The 20,549-nt window shown below is 41.6% G+C and overlaps 1 protein-coding gene across 4 annotated transcripts in view; it reads right to left on the bottom strand.

The window, feature by feature from the left end:
- Window positions 1–2,597: 2,597 nt before the first annotated feature.
- The window catches only part of LOC117582373 (protein bunched, class 2/F/G isoform), a 100,136-nt gene continuing 82,184 nt past the window's right edge, over window positions 2,598–20,549 (bottom strand). For all 4 annotated transcript variants that reach the window (XM_034270033.1, XM_034270034.1, XM_034270036.1 and 1 more), the window contains one exon: window positions 2,598–3,891. In XM_034270033.1, coding sequence (XP_034125924.1) covers window positions 3,427–3,891 — 465 coding nt within the window. In that variant the 3' untranslated portion in view covers window positions 2,598–3,426. The remainder of the gene's footprint in view (window positions 3,892–20,549) is intronic.

Raw genomic sequence — 20,549 nt, 5'->3', positions numbered from 1 at the left:
GACAAGCCCTTACTTTTTAGGGCTTAGATACTTGATCAATCAGTGTCTTATCGATACGGTACTACACTTCGGGCACTGACTTGAATGAGGAGGGAAAGCATGTCTGGTTCGCCAAGGGGCAGGCCAAAACCCCAAAGATTTGGGAGTCGAACATTGCGACGAGTTGGGTTTTAGGGAAAAAATACTGCCAACTCCGGACTGAATGATGTGACTGTTCCAGAGCTCTGCGGTACATTTACGCAGCACCTCAGCCAAAGACAGTGTCGTTGATAGTTTGGTAATTTTTATTGTTTACTATTTTGAAATGTATATTGGTAAAATACAAATTTATAGGAAAAATAAAAACCTTACCCGAATTGGTAAAATAAATATGAATAAATAAATACATCCATAAGCGCAGAGAGCCGAATATAAATTGTAAGAGAAAACAGTTTCGGAGTTTCTGTGCTCCGCCTGGAAGTAGGCTTTCCATTTGCAAATTGATTGTCAAAGTGGCGGCATCTATGCCTCAAAATATAGCGCCGTTGCTTAACGAAGGCACCATCTTGCAGAAACAGCTGATGGCTAGTGACCAAATTAGTGCAGGAGATTAGGACCAGTTTACCCCTCTATTCCCGTCCTGTCTCTACCTCACACCGTCATTTCTTACTTAATTTTGAATAAACAAAGTCAGACATAGCCAGATACTCCTTAAATAGGAAAGAAGTCTGACTTTAGTAGAACACTCCCCAGTGCCCCTGAATGTTTCTCTCTCCCTTTCTCTGCCGCGGCCTTCCTCTGCGGAGTGAGTATTCCTTTTCACGTCTTTATAATTAAATAATATTGGTGTCCAATCTGTCCATTTCACTTCCTGCACAGCGATAATCCACGTTGAAAAATGGCTGACATACGAGGATGTACATACTTATGTACATATGTACCTCCTCTCCATTTAAATTCATATTCCAAAAGACTTCTCTACATTTCCTAAGTCCAGCCAGTCAGCCAGCATATGACATTGACAGCCATCCAATATGAGAAGACAAGAGAAGCCACTCGGTACTTCATTTGGTTTTCAGTATAATTTTATTTTATTTGTTTTCCTTTATTTTAATGGTAGTTGTTTTTGCAGTTGATTTTGTTGTATCGTTTTGTTTAATTTATCTGCAATTGTGGCTGCACTTACAAACTAATTAATAAATTAATAGTTAAGCTTAAAAAGAGACTTAAAATGTAGAAATCATAGGAGCAAAACTAGACATGAATTCAAAATAAAAATAAAAATCATGGGAAAAATACTTTGAACAGAATTACTATGGTGTTTTCTTGGGTAGGGGAGTGTATGCTGTCCGTCCTTTGTATCCGCCAGGGTAGAACGCTAGTTTTGAGCACTTCAATTAGAGTATTTTTTTTGGTTTCACTACATTTCTGGTTTCACTTGCATTTTGGATGGTTTCTTTCCATCATTCCTTCTCTAGCTTTTCTTTTCTTTTCTTTTCGCCTGCCACGCAAACCTTAGACAATTTGAGTCTCCGCAGGTTGCATTGAGTGTGGTGTGGCTGGGGTTAGGGCAGGCTGTTCTGCCCTGCCTTGTCAGCCCCAAATGAGTGAGTGCGTTCTGGCATATCAAAACTTGGCTTCTACGGGGCGGATTCGAACGGAACACTTGGGCACTTTTATCTATAGCGCTGCAGCAAAAAAATTGTTCATCTTTCATCTTCTTGTGGTAGGGGAGTCTTGTGGTCTTCGAGTGCGAGGTGGGAAAACGATAAACGAATGGGAAAATAAAATCCTATAACAGATTTTTTGTGTAAACATCGAGGCATCTTTTGAAATGAAAATTAATGCACAGTTATCAACTAAATAATTATAACAAAAATAGGACGACCTTTTCACTTTCTTCTCTTCTTAAAATTTAACTTTTTTGCAGTTTTGTTTTGTTGGTTTTTGCGGGTTTTTGTTTTCCTTGTTTATTCTCAATATCCTCAAGATCCTCAATATCTTTCGCACTTTAGAAGTTGTTGTTTTGCTTTGTTTCTCCTTTCGTTTTGTTCTCAATTTTAGTTAAGTTTTACACAATATTTACAGTTATTGATTGTTGATCGATTAAGAGTTTTAGAACAAACAATTGTGATAAGCTTTCGTGTTTGTTTGCTTTTGCGAATAGTTTTACAATTTTTTGTTTTTAAAAATATATCTTGAAAACATTCTAAAACTACTACTACATTCCTTTTTGTTTTTTTAATTTGAAACATGCATAATTATGATTAGGTTAATATTTGTTGAGTGGTTTGTTTTGTTTGTTTTTTACAATAAAAGTAAGGTTTTAAATGTAAATTATAAAAATAGCAGCTGGCTTTTTGTATAATCATTTTTAAATAGTGTTTGGAAATTTGAATTTTTACTTTCTCGTTCCGCTCTTGTTTCATTTTCGCACTTTTTTACAATTTACATCTTATGTCTCTGACTGCACAATGCAAATTATCACATATTTTTCTTTACATTTTCCATTCATTATGCATCGCCTCCTACTCCTACTCCTTCATCTTCCTATTCATTTTCTGCATTTCCCAAGCTCTCTCTTAAACAGTTTATTGATGTGAGTTTTGTTTTGCTTAACTTTTGCTGCTGGTTTTTTTTTGGCTAAAATTTTACTTTCTGCAAGTATTATTTTGGGTCCATGCACATCGTAGTATACATTCTACATGGGTATGGTATTTTTATATTGGGCGATTTTTTTCACTTTTTATTGGTAGCGTTAATAACATGGAAACAAACGGTAAAACAAGGATAAAAGATAATCAAACAAAGATGGTGGACAAAAAAATCATGTCTACGCGCAGCAGCGCCTCTTTTTAAAAACTAACTTTAATTCTTCTTCTTCTTCATCGTCTTCTGTTAAGCTTAACAGCAAACGTTAACAGCACGCAGCCGCAACCACTGTTAACGTGCAGTCTATGGGTGTGTGTTGTGTCTGTATGTGTATGAATTGCTTAGATGGTGTGTGTGTTTGTTGGTGTGTATGTGTGGTGTAAGTGGTGGTGTGTTAAACAAATATCACAATCGAGAAAATTAACAAAACAGCGGCTGCGCAGCGTTTACAGGAACAGCCAGCAACCGACAGGCCAGACAACATTCGCTCTTAACTAATACTTTTCATTTGCAAACTGTTAAATGGGTTTGCTGCTGCTGCTATTGCTGTTGCTGTTGCTATTGCTATTGCTGTTACTGTAATTTGTTGCTGTCCTGCACTGCTCTGCGCTTCGCTCTCTCCCTCTTGTTCGGTCCGTGTGCTGCCGCAGGCTGCGGCGACGCTAGGCATTCGACAAAGAGACAAAGTTGAGCTTACATTACGGTTATTCTTCCCACATTCCAGTGGCCGGGTCTGTGTACGCCACGGCCATGTTACGTTCCAGGAGAGAAAAACTAAGACTAAACACCAACAGCCTAGGACATGGGGCCGTTTGTGTTCACGGGCGTCGCTGTCTGCACAGACGCCGCTGCCGCCGCCGCTGCCTGCTGCTCCACCGCTGCCACTGCATCGACAATGACGCTGCCGCCATTCTCAGCGCTGCCATTGGGAATGGTTGTGGGTGCTGCTGCCGTTGCAGGGCTGGTAACTGCTGCTCCCACCGCTGCCACCACTGCTGCCTGACCAGCGCCAGCAACGACTGCAGGTGGTGCCTGAATGGCCGGTGTGGCCGGTGGGGCGCCCACTGCCGCCGGTTGCTGTGTGCCGGCAATCTGCAACTGCATTTGCAGCTGCTGCAGCGTCTCCTGCGGTATGTTCGACTTGAGGATGTTATTCTCCAGCTCCAACTTATTGATCTTGTCCATTAGCTCGGAGATGCGTTCCTTTAGGACCTCAACCTCCTCGCGCACGGCGATCATGAGATGCGATTTGACCAGATCCTGGAAGAGCACAAGAAAAAGAGATGTATTTGATTAGTATTTTGTTTGTTATGACATCTCAGTAATTTGTGGTAATATTATCTTAGTTTTATCTCTATTCAATGTACTGATAGAAGCTCTGACGCATAGAAGAAATATTTACCTACAGATTACTGTAGCTAGACCAGACCAGGCACTCTGTTATTTGCACGACACCTGCTATTCTGACTCATTTCAGCCAGCTGTTAGTTAACACTGCTGCTGTTATGCTATCACTGTTATTGCAACATATTCGGATTTCTTACAGCTTTCTGTTGGTTAACATTTTTTGTGCATTTTCTACACTTTCATTCTGCTTTTGTTGCCGTCCATTCATAAATCGCATTTCGCTCTTTTACTGTTGCCAACCAATGTTTGATTTGCTCAATGTGGCGTGTTTCCTCTTGCGGGTACTTTGTTCTGCTTGTTGTGTAAATGTAAATGCTTCCCACCAATGCTGCCACCACCACCCATAAAGAATCAAATATGTTCTTGCTCGTTTCATTGTCAATGCCAGGCAGCCGGAACACGTCACCAAAAACACAGACCCTGACCACAACATCATGGCTGCCGCATAGCAGCACACCTGAGCCATCGCCATTGCCCTGACTGCACCGTGCAAAAATTTAATAAACCTATTAGAGAGTAGCCACCAGCTAAAAGGAAAACGCGTGCAATGCAGCAGGCAAAATCACTTTTTCTAGAATAATTGCAGAGAGAGAGAGAGAGAGAGAGAGAGAGAGAGCCATGTCTGTGGTACATTCGCTTTCTGTAGGCGCACTTAGAGGCACGTGTTCAGGTACCATATTTTATGGGAAATGCCAATAGGCGGAATGTGGGAAAGAGGCTCTCGGCTCTCTCTCTCTCCCTCTACACACACAGTCGTTGACATTTCTCTAGTTCCGTTTCATGAAAGAGTTTTCTTTCTTTGGGCTCCCCACCATGCAACCAACAACAGAAAATCTCTATAAATAGTCAGCCTCTGGCTGTGCTGCCCGCTTGGATGCTTTCGTCGTCGTCTTCACTTTCAACAATTTCTTTCGACATTTTCTTGTTGTTGTGGCCTGATTTCTGTCGAACGTACAAAATAAAGTGCTGTGCGTCGTCGGTCGTCATCATCGTGAGCATATAAAAGTCTCAAAAGAAAGAAGCAATCAACCAAAGGATACGGCTATATAATCGGCTCATAAGTACGTCAGGCCAGAAACACGGCACGTCATTATGATAAATATTTAGCAGATCCCCCATACAAAGAAACACAGCAAGCCGCAGCTGCAGATGCCCTACAAAAAGCGTTGAAAGAGCTATAGAGATCAGCACCTGCTTTCTATAATAATACCCATTGGCAGGGTAAAAGTCCATTAATTGAACAACTGTGAACTCGTCGCGCGTTTGTTTCCTACGCTTTTCGTATGCAGCACTCATTAGTCATACTTTCTCACATTCTACACGATACGCGGTAATATATAATATATCCACATCCACACACACCCCGAATAGGGCAGGCATGGGGTACGGTACCATGAGCATGAGGCATGGAAAGCCGTCGCATGTTCTCGGAGCATGGTTTGGCACCACGGCCAAGAAAAAATAAAATCAAACAAAATAAATATACCAAAGAGCAATGAGAGAATTATACCGAGTATTCTGCACGTTTTTTTCGCTGCTAATAAATAATTTTTATAAAAATAACCACTTTTATTTTTAGACACGGGTACACTCATTAATAAAAAAAAGACGCGGCATTACCAAAAGTAGAAGTCAGCGAGAGACAGGCAAAAAAAGATGATAAAAGTTGGAGGCATAATTCGGTACAAATCACAAAAAAAAACACTAAATGGCAGCAACCGCATTAAACAAACGCAAACCGGTTAATACTGCTTTGGTTCTGCTCGGGTTTTGCTGTTAACAATGAGGTGCAAAAAAGCCAGCAAAACAGAAAGGCAAAATAACAAAATAAATACAGACAGACAGACAGATCTACATATGTACGGTGTATGTATGTCCCCAGACATCGCAGGTGCGTCTGCATGTTTGCTTTTCTTTTCTTTATCATTTTTGGCATTTTATTTCTAGATCTTTGTTTTGCTGTTGTATAATTTGTGTGATTTATGACTTGATTTTTGCTCTTGCCTTTTTATTGTTTTTATATATTGTTTTATTGATGAGATTAAAGTCTAGATGCCATCTGTGTGCCCCTGCCATTGCCTGCATCTTTTATCAATTTACTTTGCACAATTTATGGCTTGCTCTTCTATTCTTTCAGTTTCTTATCAAGACAATCCCCCTGAAGATAAGCCCGGGCACTGCGCTGAATATGTTGACAGAGATAAAATTAACCGCTGGACAGGTAACGGAGGTAGGCAAAGCACTTGAGAAGTAATCTCGCTCTCTCTGTCTCGTTCTTTCGCTCTGAAGCAATGCTAATTATACACACACGTGCACGCATACCTACATGGAGTGCTGCACTCTTACTCATACCCTCAAACAGAGTGTGTCTTGTCTGTACACTGGAGAACCGGGTTGGGTTCGGTCTTGGGGTCAGGTCACGCGCTTCTACTTCTCTTCTCTTCTCCCCTACCCACTGCCTCTTGTGGGTATCTCTTCTCTCCAAATCTCATGCAGTTCTCAGTTTTCTTTCTCGTTTTGGTTGTATTTTTTTTTTTGGTTGCATTTTTCTCAAACAAACATGGCGGAAGAGCCAACGAGAGGCCCTGAGGCTAAGGTTTTTTTGTACTTTTTTTTTCTCGGATTTTCGTTTTTTGTGGTGTACACTTGTCGGGGGGGGTCCTTTTTTTAGGTACAGGAACCGAGCCGAGCCGAAACGATGCTGCTGATGATGCCTTCTTTTGTCATCAAATGAACAAAGGATTTGAAAAACGATGAAATGATTGAAATTTCACTTCAAATATCACATTATTTCTGCACATTAGCTTAAGCAATTTCTCAGACAAGTGACGGGCACATTTTTCCCCATTTTTTTGACATTGAAATATTGCCAGAAAAATGCCACACAGCCTCTGACAGCCCAAATAGATGCGGTGCGAAAAAATCAATAAAATTGCATCTGGTCTCAGTTGGAGACCAGGTGAAGGAGAGGGGTTGCGATTTTGTATGGGGGGATGAGCTGTCTCTTAGTTATACATACTTTTGCATTGGGCACCATCACATAGCAGGGGCTGTCGTAGCCCTTCTGCCAGACCTCATAGAGCCAGTTCTCGGGCTGGCGCAGCGACATTGTGCCCATCATATTTTTTTTGGCTTTTGGTCTGTGGGTTTATAGATTTTTTATTTGGTTTTTATGGAAAGTGGAGATTTTTCTCCCTTGCACTTGCACTGGCACAAAATTTCAGGTTTTTCTTTTTTGTTTGTTCTTTGGATCACAGTTAAGAGTGGTTTTTGGGGTTGTTGTATTTTCTTGATATTTTTCAGCACTTCACTTTGAAATATTCTTCTGGCTTCTTTTCAGCTCTCCTTTATTGGGCTTGTTTGTGTGGCAAAAGTTTAGCAATAACTGAATCGGCTGCTCAGCTTTTCAGACTTATTTACGAGACCGGCGCAGAGCTTTTTCTGCTTTTCGTGCGAGAGCCGAAGCTTTTTGTTTCAATTGGCTTTTGTTGTTGCGTGGTGTGGTTTGGTTTTGGTTTGGAATTAATATAATTCACAAGTCTCTTGTTTGGCTTTTATTTAAAACAAAAATAATTGCTGCTTCTGTAACATGTACTTAGTACTTATATGTAGATTGTTCAAGCAATATATATTTAATTATTTCTTTTGGTTTGCGTTTGCGATGTGGCGTGTAGCGAGGTTTTTTGGCGACTCCAAGTCTACTCGCAAGTAGCGGAGACTTTATATCAAAATGGCCAGCGCCGCAGCAAGAGAGCACGCATGCGCAACGAGAGAGCAAGAGAGTGTGCGCTCTCTCACATGAAAACTCTCTCTTTCTCTCTCTCTCTCTCTTTACTGCTGCTGTGTATCTGTCACAGCTGTGTCTGTGCGTGTGCATGTATCTGCCGTTCATCGTGCATGCCGTCCGTTCGTCGTATCTATAAGCATTTTGCCTTCGGTTTGACACCGCTCCGACTCTCTGTTTGTTTTGACGCGCGATTCGGACTCGAGTCGAAACTCTTGTGCCGTGTTTTCCCATCAATTTGTACCCCACATGCCCCTCCACATACCCACTATATCTACGCATATATTGGATCACCTTTGTATTTGCCAAAATGTTTGAGTGAATTTTTGTACTGGCCAAAAAAACAGCAGCCGGTTTTTATTATTTAAAAAAAGAATTGTGCTTTTTCTCTTTTTTTCTCTGACTTTTATTATGCTCAAGCTGCGACGCAAAAACTTTACGACACTTTTGTTTATCCCTCGCTCCCCGCACACTCATTCGCACACTCTCTCGCTCTTTTCGGGGTAGGGGGTGGCGTTCTGTGGCGTTCTTATAGATACTTTTTCGCTTGCCACGCGGTGGTTTTCCATGGCTGTGTGTGTGTGTGTGTGTGTTCCTATGGGGAAAGGGTGAGTTCTCTCACCTTTTTGCGCATTGCATTTCGGTCCAAAATCGTTCTGGGGTTTCGTTTGGGGGAAAATGTGGAAAATTGTACAACTCCAACCCGGTCTTAGTATGAGCTTCAATTGTTTCCGCTTTTGGCATTGACAAAATATACAAAATTCAAGGGCTTTTTGGACAGAGCAAAGCAGCAAAATTTTGCAAAACAAATCGAGCTGCCAAAACAAAACAAAAATACCCTCACACGGAACATATCGATTTCACGCGCATGTTGAGGGAAGCATTTCCAGTCAATCCACAGATCTCGATCTAGTATATGGGCACAAAAGCAGGGAGACGCCTCGTCTCTCACTAATCAAAAAACATCGAAAAAAACATCCGCATTGAAAATCAAAAATGAAATATAATAATGCATGGCAAGAAAACAGAAAACAATAATGTAAAGGGTGTAGCAGCAATTACATGCACATTTTATGCAAATAAATACTCAATAGTTTTTAGTGGTGGGGAGAGCAGAGGGAAGTGTTCCCCTAATTGAAACGCAAACTGCGTAGATGGGCGCACAGAAATGGCAGGGCATGGGATAGCGGCGGGAAGTGTTGGGAGGGAGCTGTGGCGGCGGAGTGGGTGTCGAGTGAAAAGCGCCGACTGTGTAAACAACTGAAAATACACACTGAGTAGGGGCACTTGAAACCATCTTAATTCAGGTGGCTGAGAGCTCTCCTACCTCTAGCAGATGCAATAAGTGTGAGTTACTTAAGGAATTCCCTGCAGTTGTTGAGGTTTAATTGGGAACTGAGGTACCTGTTCAATATCAGTGATACGAGTGCAAATATCAATTTCGGATTTATATACGTTTTTTACAGGTTTGTTAGGTCAGTAAGGCACTCAGAAATCACCTTATTCCTTAAGTTTTAATTCATTCTCTAACACATAGCCACGCTCTCACCCAATCCCTCAAACAATTTCTCTCTCAAAGCCAACACATGTCTGTGGCTCGTGTCAAATGTTCCAGCAGTTTGCAGCTTTTGTATAGCATTTTGCATTGCATTTCAGTGTGGATTGCATGCATAAACAATACTCTCATTCAAATGCCACACAAAAACAATGAATATTCTTTGTCAGAGTCACAGAATAACAACAAATGTGTGAGTGTGTGTGTACTAGTTGTTGTTGTGTGTGCATTTGGAATCAACAAATGAAACATTTCCAAATCGTCGCCGCGTCTGGCAATCATTCAAAATTGAACAGAACGGAATGGGGGGCTGGCTGCCCACTGAGTGATGTGTGAGAGGGGAGCTTTGGATGTGTTGCAATGCCTTGACCACTGGGACCACAGCACCAAGACACAAACAGTATTTTCGTCGCCTAGTCAACCCCTTCACCGACCTATTAAATACTGTATACAAGGCGGAAAGAAAAGTTCTAAAATATTTGAACAAATTCAAAATAGAAAATAAGCCAAGACATCTGTGGAAAATTACAGCATTCCCATCTTACGTTGTGAATGTTTCCTCTGTTGACTGTTTTTGCATTTCACGCCCCCAACACGTGCCCCCACCCCAGCTGTCCGTGTGTGTGGTGCATTTCCGTGGTGGTGGTGGGTGGGTTGTGGTGGGGTGTGGTGGCTGTTGTTTTGTGGTCGTTGTGTGGGATGATATGAAGTATTTCTCACACGCAACACACACAAATGAATTCTGAATCATTTAGCGGCGCGTGTCGCCACATTGTAAGATCGAAGAGGAGGATACAGGAGGAGCGTCACAGCAGGGGGAAATTCACTTGTCGTGCAGCAGTTTTTTCCAAGCATTTTCCATCACTTTAACTGGACTTTGGGCTTAGATTTGATTCGGGTTCGTTCCGCTCGCTTGAATTATGTTGATAAGATAGGGTTATCTGGGCACAACCAAAACTAAGGCATCTTGACAGGTTGCCCGACTTTACAAGTACTCAAAACATGCCTATAAATGGGGTGGGGTTGGGTGAGGGGAGGCACTCAGGGGGTAGGCTTAGCCGCCGTCAGGCAGTCTCCGTAAGTCTCCGCCTTAATGTTAGTCAAAAGGTGGGCCACAAAACAAAAAACAAACCCAGGAAAAGGTCTCCCCAGACTGCTGTGGAAATTTACAAGTGTTTTCTATTGAGTCACAGAGACAGACAGAGAGAGAGAGAGAGAGAGAGAGAAAGAGAGAGGGAAGCAACAGCTGGCTGGCCAGTGGAAAATTATTATGAATTGTTATGAAGCTCATGGAGAGCATTTGGGTAACGGGTAACAATTCATGTAACAAAAGTTTGAGCAACTGGCAGTGGGAGAGCTTGAAATCTAGAGAGGATGGTGCTCAAGATCGTAATGGAAATTTTATATTCATAAAGTAAATTTTGAATAGGCAAAGGTAGGAGAAATATTTTTCATCAGCTATTGCCCAATCGATTGAAACATTAAGATCAAACTTCAGTTCCACAAGTTCTTCCTCAAACGTTTTCCTTCGTTTCCAATCACTTGAGACTCTTGTTTCCCAAATGATTTCCCAAATTCTAGTTTCCACAGCGATTCTTGAGAGTCCCTTTCTGGTTTCCCTTTGACAGATTTCCATCCACAGTGGGAATATATGTTCAATAAACACAACTTATTGAGCTCGTTAAGAAATTGTCTCGCATTTCTTTGGACAATCGAGAGAGCATATGTTTTGATTAGTGATTTCCTTATACAATATTGTAGCAGAAAAACTATCTGTGTTGATTTGTACCAGTATCTGTAAGATACAATTAGAAAAATTACGTATACACAAATTGATAAGAGAGAGACACTGGGGAGAGTCTGTTTAGTCCGAGTTGGTTCCTCGTTCTCCTGCCCGCTCCCCTGTCCACGTGTCAGCTGAAAGTCAATACGCGCCAGGCCATAAAATGTATGGATAGATAGGTGGAGGAAAACTATCTATAGGAAAACTATCTGGCCGCTTTGGATTGGCGACAAAATGATATTACACACATATCATGCACACGCATGTAAGTTGTTGCATTTTTTAACTCTCGCTGGTTTCTCTTTGGCCTTCTTCGCTTGAGCAGCTCGAGTCAAGAAGCATTAATTCTCTAACCATCAAAGCAAGAAAGTATTATCCACCACACAGAGAGTTCCCTGGTGGGATCCTTAGACTCGCCTTCTTCTCCCTCCAATACTAGCTCCCATTTATAACATTTGCTGGCAATGTTTGCCCTAACCCCAAGTCTATCTCTGATCTATTTGCCTTTGGACACGCGAATCACGTTGAAGATGAGTGGGATGAGCTCTGACGCTGATAAGCAGCCGCTCAGCTAGACAAAAAGGCAAACTGATAACAGACCACAACACAGCAGAGATGAAAAGTAGCTGATAGTCCACGTAGCCCACCCCACACACCCCTCCATCCACAGCGCCCCTCGGCTGTGTTTGAGTCGCGCAGCAATTTGAGAAATTTTGTTTTTGATTTTTGTTCGATTTGCCGTCAATGAATTTCAATTGTCGCTTGTCCGGGGATCATTTAGCAGCAGGGCGACAGGCAGGCAGCAGGCAGCAGGCAAGTCTGCGTCAGCAAACAAAAATTGAATAAAAATCAAAATATGAACACAAAGCGAAGAAGTTCTCCTCAATTCTGCTTAAAACAAACTTCGTGCTGCTGAGCTGAGCTTTTATTTTTTGATAAGAGCTGCGCTGTTCGCGCTGTAGTTCCGTTTTCAATACAAAACATAAATGAGAGATGAGAGGCGCCTTTTTTTGTTTGTGTGGCATTCTGGCCCAGGGAAACACCTTGAAAGGAACACGCTATATCAATATGTATTGTGTGCAGCTGTCCATCTGTTTGCCTCCTTCTGACTATGGCAAATATTTTGTGTGAACCGAAATATGTGCATTTCATGGGAATGATGATCGACAGCCCCGAAATGAACTGAGAGCAAACAGAGACTGAATGCTCAGGGAAATATTATATATTCTAGCGGTAGATATTGCCAAAAAGAAAACTGTTAAGCAAACATAAACGAAAGTGGATCTGCTTGGACATTGAGTGAAGTTTCCTTCGGTGCACGTAGTATCCATTTCTTGGTTAGGGCAAAAGTAGAACCAGCTCTTCTTTTGGTTTAGTTTTTGTGGATTTGTGCTGCGTCTGGAGCGGATTTTGGGTTCATTATAATGACTAATGACTGCATCTAAGGAGTGTCTAACAGAAGAGAGAGTTTCAGCGAAGACAATGCCAAGACTGAGCTGAATAAAAGGTTGCCTTTTGTTACAGTCTTTCCCTCAACAATAGCCCTTGGAGTGTAAGGCTTAGATCGCTGACTTTTTGATGACTGTTAAGCCGTTTTGGCTGTCGTAAACCCCCCTGCTGACTGACCGCGAGTCCCGTCTCTGAAGTAGCCTCATGACCACATCCCAAAATAGCATCTTACAGGCCATTAAATGCTAGAGGCGAGACACGAGTGTAAGATGGCAGGGCAGGCACATTGCAATTAAAACGTCAGACAAGAGGCCTGGCTCTCTGCATGTGGGCCTCGGGTTTTGGGCCTTCTGATGCAAATGTTGTGCCGGAGGCATGAAATCGTTTTATGGCTGCTTCTGCCACAGGTAGGAGGAGTACCCCAGGTAGAACTGCCTGCTAATTGCATTCGAATGCGCAAATTAGTTGTAAAAATACATATCTTCGAGTATTCAACCGCGTGGAGGCGGCACGGCACGGCACGTGTGGCACCAATTAACTTTTTACTCGGTGACAAATGTTTTGGATTCCCCCGTTCAAGGTCTCAGCTACAACATCTAGATGGAAATCCTTTGCTCGTGGCTATATCTTTGGATACATAAAGATGTCTCTCTTGCTTGTGCTTGTGATTTATTTTTAGACATTTTCAATTTCAGTTGAATAGACTTTCATCTTGACCTGAATTTTTTTGCCTGCTACTTTTATTTTGCACAACAATTTCATTGAATTTTGTTGAGAATTTTGCTGTTGAATTTGTTGCTGCCTTTGGGTATCCTTGAGACCATTTCTGTTGGTCGATAATTTAATTGACAACAAAAAATTACTATTCGACAATTGGCGAACAATTTTAGGTTAAGGACACGCGAAAAACAAATTACTGAAATATCAAACTAATTGGAAACTTTTGTAGATAATCAAAACAATGTTTAAGGTTGTCCAAAAATTAGTTTAAAATATTTTTAAATGTATTTCAATGGAATATTGTACCCTTAGTTATAAGAACTTTTCCTCGAACCCATCAAGAAATGTGCAAACAAATCAAAGTTCTTTTATCTCCCCCTCTCACGCACACCTTTTCACACAACAATAAAGGGGACCCCAAACTTGGTAAACAAATGAGCAGACCAAAGCGGAATCGGATCGAGGAAAAAAGAAGAACTCACAACAAAACGAAGAGAGCCCCGCGCAACAACAATTAGCCAAAAATTAAAACTGGAAAGCGAAAAGGAAAAAGGAAAACAAGAAACAACAACAACAAAACCAAATGCCCACAAATAATCATGAATTATTCAAGGCCAAGCGAGGCAGGCAGCACTCACAATAACACTATTTTATAGAGCTCCACTCGACCCCTGTGCCTGTGTGTGTAGTTTCGTATCATTCGATTTTTGTGCGTTTACTATTAAGTGTTCTGACCCCCCCACCCCCCACACACACACACAAAATGACAGACAACCGAAAGAGCAGGCTGGGGTTCTGCCCTCTTCCCTTTTACATTCACATTCGCATTCGCACTATTTGGTGTACCCTAACGCTAGGGGGAAGAGCAACATTGTTTTGTGGAGAGCTTTGCAACACCTCGAATCATGTATACAAGTTTGGGCTACATCAGCACTATTGGCTATTATTATTGTAAATATTATTATTTATTAGTTCCAAAATCTACTCGAAAAGCAGAAAGAGTACCCAAACCTTCGGCCATCACAGCTGCTGCTATTTTGTTATTTGTCTGTATATGATCCCCATGATATCATGATATTTGCGGCTGATCTTTGTTCTGGGTTCTCTACACCCTAATGCGAAATAGTTTAATTATGTTGTTTTGCCAACGAAGAGGAAAATATAGGGGAGCATAAAACAATCAAAATAGAGCAAGAACGCTGAGAGCCAGAGCCGGTCTCCCAATTTTGTTTTCGTATGTTCTATTTTTGGCAAACAATAAACAAGAACAAAAGCTCGCACACTCTCTCGTTGATCCGATCCATCCCCTGGAACTTTTCAAACTTGTCCAAGTAATTTCCATTCTAATAAACTTTATTTGTGGAATTTTTCTGCCTTTATGTTTTGATTGAAATTCATTGAATGGGTTGGGCTGCGGGGTTTGTGGAACAATTTCAACTACTATATACCAGATGGTTATGGCTAACCGATTGACTTACGGACCACAACAACAATGTGTTGTTGTTTTCATTTTCTTATGATATATTTTTCATTTGATTTTGTTGTTTTGCTTACCTGCAAAGAGAAGAAGCAAAATGAAGAGTGTCAAAAATGAGTAAACAAAATATAGTCGAATATTTTCTTAGACACATAAAACTGTCAGCCAGAAAATTACATTTCTGGGAATGTGTACGAATAATATTTGCTAGAGACGTGAACTGCGCTAAGCGATTGCTCTGAGGCGTTTAAAATAATGTTTTTAATTTGTATATTCTAATACAAAATAGATTATTCGCAGTCTGGAGTCTTATTCTTGACTACAAACACAATTAAATACATTCTCTGCACTGTTCCATTCATATCTCAATCATTGTTTATTGAATCCAAAGTCTCGAACCAAATGTATCTATGCCATAGAATTTCTAGAAGCTATGCCCCCCCAGTCATGCTCTGTTTTGTCAAAGAAACTAAATGAAAGACAAACAAATGTTTCTCAATCGTTTCTCTGTGTCTCGTTTAGTTATAATGCGGAAGCAAAAGTATTTTATACACACAAATACACACACACATGTATAGTACATAAGCCCCATTAAAGCTCTCTTTGATATATTTATGATCGTTTTGTTTTGGTAGACCAAAAGGAAAACTTTCAAATGTGTATGTGAGGGGGCCTAAAATTTGCCATGTCGCTAGCAATTTCAGGCCGCTCGCTCGTTGCCTCGAATGACATATTGGTGTCAATTAAAATGCAAAAGGCCCAAAAATAAACTAAAGACAAAGACAAAGGCAGCCAGCAAAATAAACAAGCCCAAGCAAACAGGCGGCTGAAGCAAACAACGACCCAAGACGACATTAATCATCAATTGCAAAATCGCTTTTTAAAATTTAACGATGAGCTTTTGTATCACTGCTAAAACCAACCAGCAAACAAATACTACATATGGCTTGGGGTGCGGGGTCCAAACGCGTTTTTTGTGTTGGTGTTCGATCATGGCCAAATTTAAATCACAGCCCAACCGGCGGGTAGGTGTGTCTCGGCCACGCCACGCCACGCACTCGCTCAGCTCCGCCTGTGATCAGATTCAGATCAGTTGAGATCAGATCTGTGCGGTTCAATTCAGATTGTTTGCAAGTTGTCGAACAGGTCTCCAAAAACAGACTCCCTCCTCCCATACAAGTCGTGACTTGGTCGGGTCTCGCGCGCTCACATCGATCAGTGAATGCATTTGCCGACATGCCTCGGACTTAGTGTCATTTATAATAAATTGGAGAACGAAACGCACTTGAAATTATGCTAAATATGTGACTGGAAAATGCATAATAGAAGACTGGCTATGGGAATGGCACAAGCAAATGGGAAATATGTGGAGTACTCAGGAGAATGGGAATCCAGCGAGAAATTCTCTCTTTGAAACGTGTAAAATATACACTTATCAGGCACTATTTGCAAGTGTGAATTGGCATCTTTAAATCTCCAGCTTCGATCTCTTACAGTCGCTATAATCTATGGTTGCAGACACCAATTCATCACAAAATATGTGGCAATCCTTGACTTCGAGTAAACCCAAATTATCTTATCGGTTTTACCCCACTTTGATTTCATACCGCCCTCACCAACACCCCTTCAAGCATTTGTTAAGTCCATCAGGTGTGAGCTGTCTTTCAAGTTGGTTTTAAGCCACTTCCAACTCCACCGACCGGTAAACTGGTTTCAAACTCGGCCTGTGATGTCACTAACCCAATTAGAAAGCAAGTGCTGCCACGAACAGGCCCAGCGAACAATCAAACGAATCAAACAACGTAACCCAGACAAATTGCTGCCATCATTCGTATACACAATAATAAATTACTTAAAATATGCGAAAATAACAATATAAATAATTGCAAATGCTAAAACTGTGGCAAAAATAAATACAACATTCGGAGAATATATTTAGTACATTTCGGTTTTGGGTGTTGCTAAAAAGTTAATTAGGTCAGCAACTGTTTTTGTCAGTTCTCAATTTTTGAAATATCTTTAATGTGTTTTATTTTAAACAAATTATTGGGTGGTGTGTGCTTTTTTTAAAGCAATTTTTGCGTGAGTGAGTATTTTGGCTTGGCAACCAAATTGGAGAATAGTTCAACAAACCACGAAAATTGGCAAAGTATGAACGAAAATTTAGCAGCGTTCGAGAGTACAGTGACAGCTGGACAGTGGGACATTTGGGACAGCAGTTGATTGACATATTCAGTTGTTGTGCAAAGTGGCACGGCATACGACAAACGGCAAACGGCAAACGGCAAACGGCATGGAGAGGCCATGGGCCACAAAACATAATTGCTTGCCCTGAAGCAGAGAGAAATTTTCATAGACACGCCCCCAAAGAGATGGACATTCCCAAAGGTCAACCCCGGCAAAAGCAGAAGAAGGTCTAGGACACACAACAACAACAGCAACGTCCAAAAAGTTGAAAACACTTTTGCAAGGTTTATTTACTTGCCTGATTTATCATCGGCACGGCACACGTTTGCAAAATTAAAAGCGATTAAGAATACATTGAGCTTTTGTTTTGCTTCCTGCATTTCAACAAAATACTTTTTTAACGATTGTGTGTAGAGCGGCGGGCGAGAACGAGCGAAAGAGAGAGAACAAAGACGGAAGATTGTGGCTAGAGTTCAACGGATATGGCACAAAAGGTCAATCGGAAAAATATCTGAAGCCTCAATACATCACCATTGACTGTATTTATTTTATTTAATGGCCAAACGGGTTTTTTGCTTGATATTTATTGCCAGCGACTCAGTAAAAACTTTGTTTTGTTGATTAGAAAATGCTTTTTGGCAGCCTTTAGGCAGGCACTTTTGCCGTGCCTTTAAGTTCCGCAGTTTCGCTTAAAATTTTAGGCAGCCAACACAGGAAGCAGCTTGTCAAAGCGCAGAGAAAGAGGAAAAGCAAGCAAAATACAAGACAAAGCAAGAAGATGGTAAATTGTCTTCGAATTTGATGAAAATCTGCCTCATTAAATGTAATATTAAGCAAAAGTCGCTTGGCCGCATAATTGTTGGCTAATTAAACGTTGAATAAAGTGCAATTTCTCACAAGGCAGAAATCAAATGAGGCAAATTCCCTGTGTACACTCCCCTCTTTAATAATCGAATTGATATTCTGCGAAGCCCCAGAGCATTTGAAAATGTGTTGATTAACAATACTTTTAGTTCCCCAAGGTGTACAGATAACACCACAAACATACATATATTCTCACAAGTGTCTATCTATCTACTCTCATACGAATTCGAGTGCTTTAAGGGAGAGAGAGAGAAAAAGAATGATAAAACCGCTATAAACAGGGAAAAGTAATCCACAGTAATCACAGCACACTTTTGGCCAAGCCACGTGCGTGCATTTCCAGAACTTACAGAGCCCAATGCACAGCGCACTTTTAAAAAGCTTAAAACAACAGCCCTGTTCGAAAATACTGCGATCACACCACACTCTTGCGTAAGCAACAGCAGTAAAGATGCAGAAGCAACGGCATTCTGCAATCGAAGCATCTAGAAAGACATACCTCCACAGGGCACTTTTGTCTCATACTCAAAAAACAGCCGCAGCAGACAGTGCACTTTTTGCCGTAACAACCGTAGGCAGGAAGCTTTGGCAGTTCTGTGCATCGCACGACAATGCACTTTTGTCACAACAGCCGCAGTCTCTGTGCAAGAACTCTACGAGTGAATCAGCTCATCGAACAATTTCTATTCTAGCGACAGAGCACTTTTGTCGCAACAGCCGCAATCACTCCACATGTGCATCAGTGTACAGCGTACTTTTCTTTCTACTAGCTTTCTACGCCGCCGTACCGTACCGTTCTCCACAAGTGCATCAGTTCACAGAGCACTTTCCTTGCCAGCAGAAGGTAGTCAACTACAGTGCACTTTATGATAACCACCGCAAGAACGCAACGTGTGCATCAAGCCCACTGCTCAGTCTTCATTTTGGTAGTAGAACCGCGTGTGACGACAGTAAAGAGCACTTTGTGATGACAACCGCAGCCATACATTCAATAACTACGCAAGATAATTCCGCTCACAGCGCACTTTTACTGAGAACAGAGGAATTCAATGCTTTCGCATTTTTCGTTTGTATTTTTGAAAATTGAGTTCGCTTGGCAACAGCAAATGAAAAATCAACTACATCGAGCATATGTACACATATGTATGTGTGTATTGGCGATAAAACTGACCCACTTTTGGAGCTGCAGCAGCAGCAATGCACGTACGAAAAACAGAAAGAAACAAAACATCAAGCAACTTGAACGACAATTGCAAACTTAAACCAAAGGCTATCTGGTCGTAGTCGTCGTCGCATTCGTAGTCTAGCTGGAAAATGTTGAATGTCTGGTCCGGTCGAGACTGTTGGGGGAGAGGGTTGAGGGGCAGGGCAAACGAGTTGGCTCTGGCCTTTTGGACAGAAACTCCTCTCATAGAAAAAGCCCCAACCCAGCCCAAGCCACCCACTCGAATGCATTGTAACCTTGAAGGGGGAAAAACAACGTTCGATTCGGGGAAACTTTGCTTCCTCTCAATGTGTCTGTAATGGAACTCTAATTGCAGTTAACTTTTCTCGCAAATTGTGGCATTAATGACTCACACAGAGAGAGAGAGAAGGGAACGTCTGCGATGAGGTCACCCTCTCGCTCATCCATTGAAATATTAGCTCATTGCACTACAGACCACCTTTCCCAGCAGAGTTTTTGTCTTGCACTTCACAGGAACTGCGTGGAGAGTCGGCGACCTCCACAAAAGGGTAAAACGAAACTCAGCACAAAACCAGAATCAAATGTCTTTAATTCCAAAGAAATCTCTGTATGTAAAACGTGTTTAGCTGTTTGAATTACGAGCACAAAAAAGAGCAGAGATCATCATCTGCTTTCTGGGCACTGAGTGACTGCACTTTGTGACGCAATTTCACTTTGCACCCCCTGCTGTGTGACAAAGTCCAGTCGGTGGTTGTTTAATGGCTAGGCTAGGGATGGGATATGAAGTACTATGATTATCGTAGCATCAGATATTTATCGATAAATGATCAAAGAGTGTTTGCAGGCTCGAGTAATCGCTGTGCATCGATAGCCCAACGCACACTCGACACCATTTTCCAGCTTTTTCCTTTCCCTTTCGTGTCCTACTTTCCTGTCACTAGCCCATCTCTAGTTGTGTATAAGTTACAGATCAAGCGATAGACACGCAGCGGCAGGCCTTAACGTCAGTGCTAATTAGCACATAACTGGCTCAAACCATTATGGCTTAGGATACGAGCCGCGCACTCAGTCACTTGCTTTGTGTCGACCAGTCGACCGACCGACCCACAAGTATCGACTCTGACGTCAATTGTTTGAAAATGGCAGCGAGCGGTGCGCGAATTGTCAATGCAATTAGTAGAGTAGATCATGACAGAGTCCCTCCTGCCAGTCATGGCTGAACGACTACTTAAGCATTAGTTATCGATACTCGGGACAGAGACAATTATTGCTTGGACACAACTCTGACTCCGGCACGTGGCTTGGGCACGCTCTTGGGTCTGTCTTTCTGTATTGGATGGTTACTACTATGGCTCTTTCTTTTGCAGATTCTGTGTTCTATTATATAATCTTCTGGCTGGCTTTCCCACCAGTTTGTTTGTGCTTCGCTTGGGAAAGCCAATTCTTTAACACTATTCGAGTGGCGAAAACTCCCCACACTTGCACAAACAGCAGAAACAGACCAAA

Source organism: Drosophila guanche, unplaced genomic scaffold (genome assembly GCF_900245975.1).
Source record: "Drosophila guanche unplaced genomic scaffold, DGUA_6, whole genome shotgun sequence".
Classification (NCBI taxonomy): Eukaryota; Metazoa; Arthropoda; class Insecta; order Diptera; family Drosophilidae; genus Drosophila; species Drosophila guanche.
Note: the sequence above shows the minus strand (reverse complement) of the source record. Positions and strands in the feature narration are given on the sequence as shown.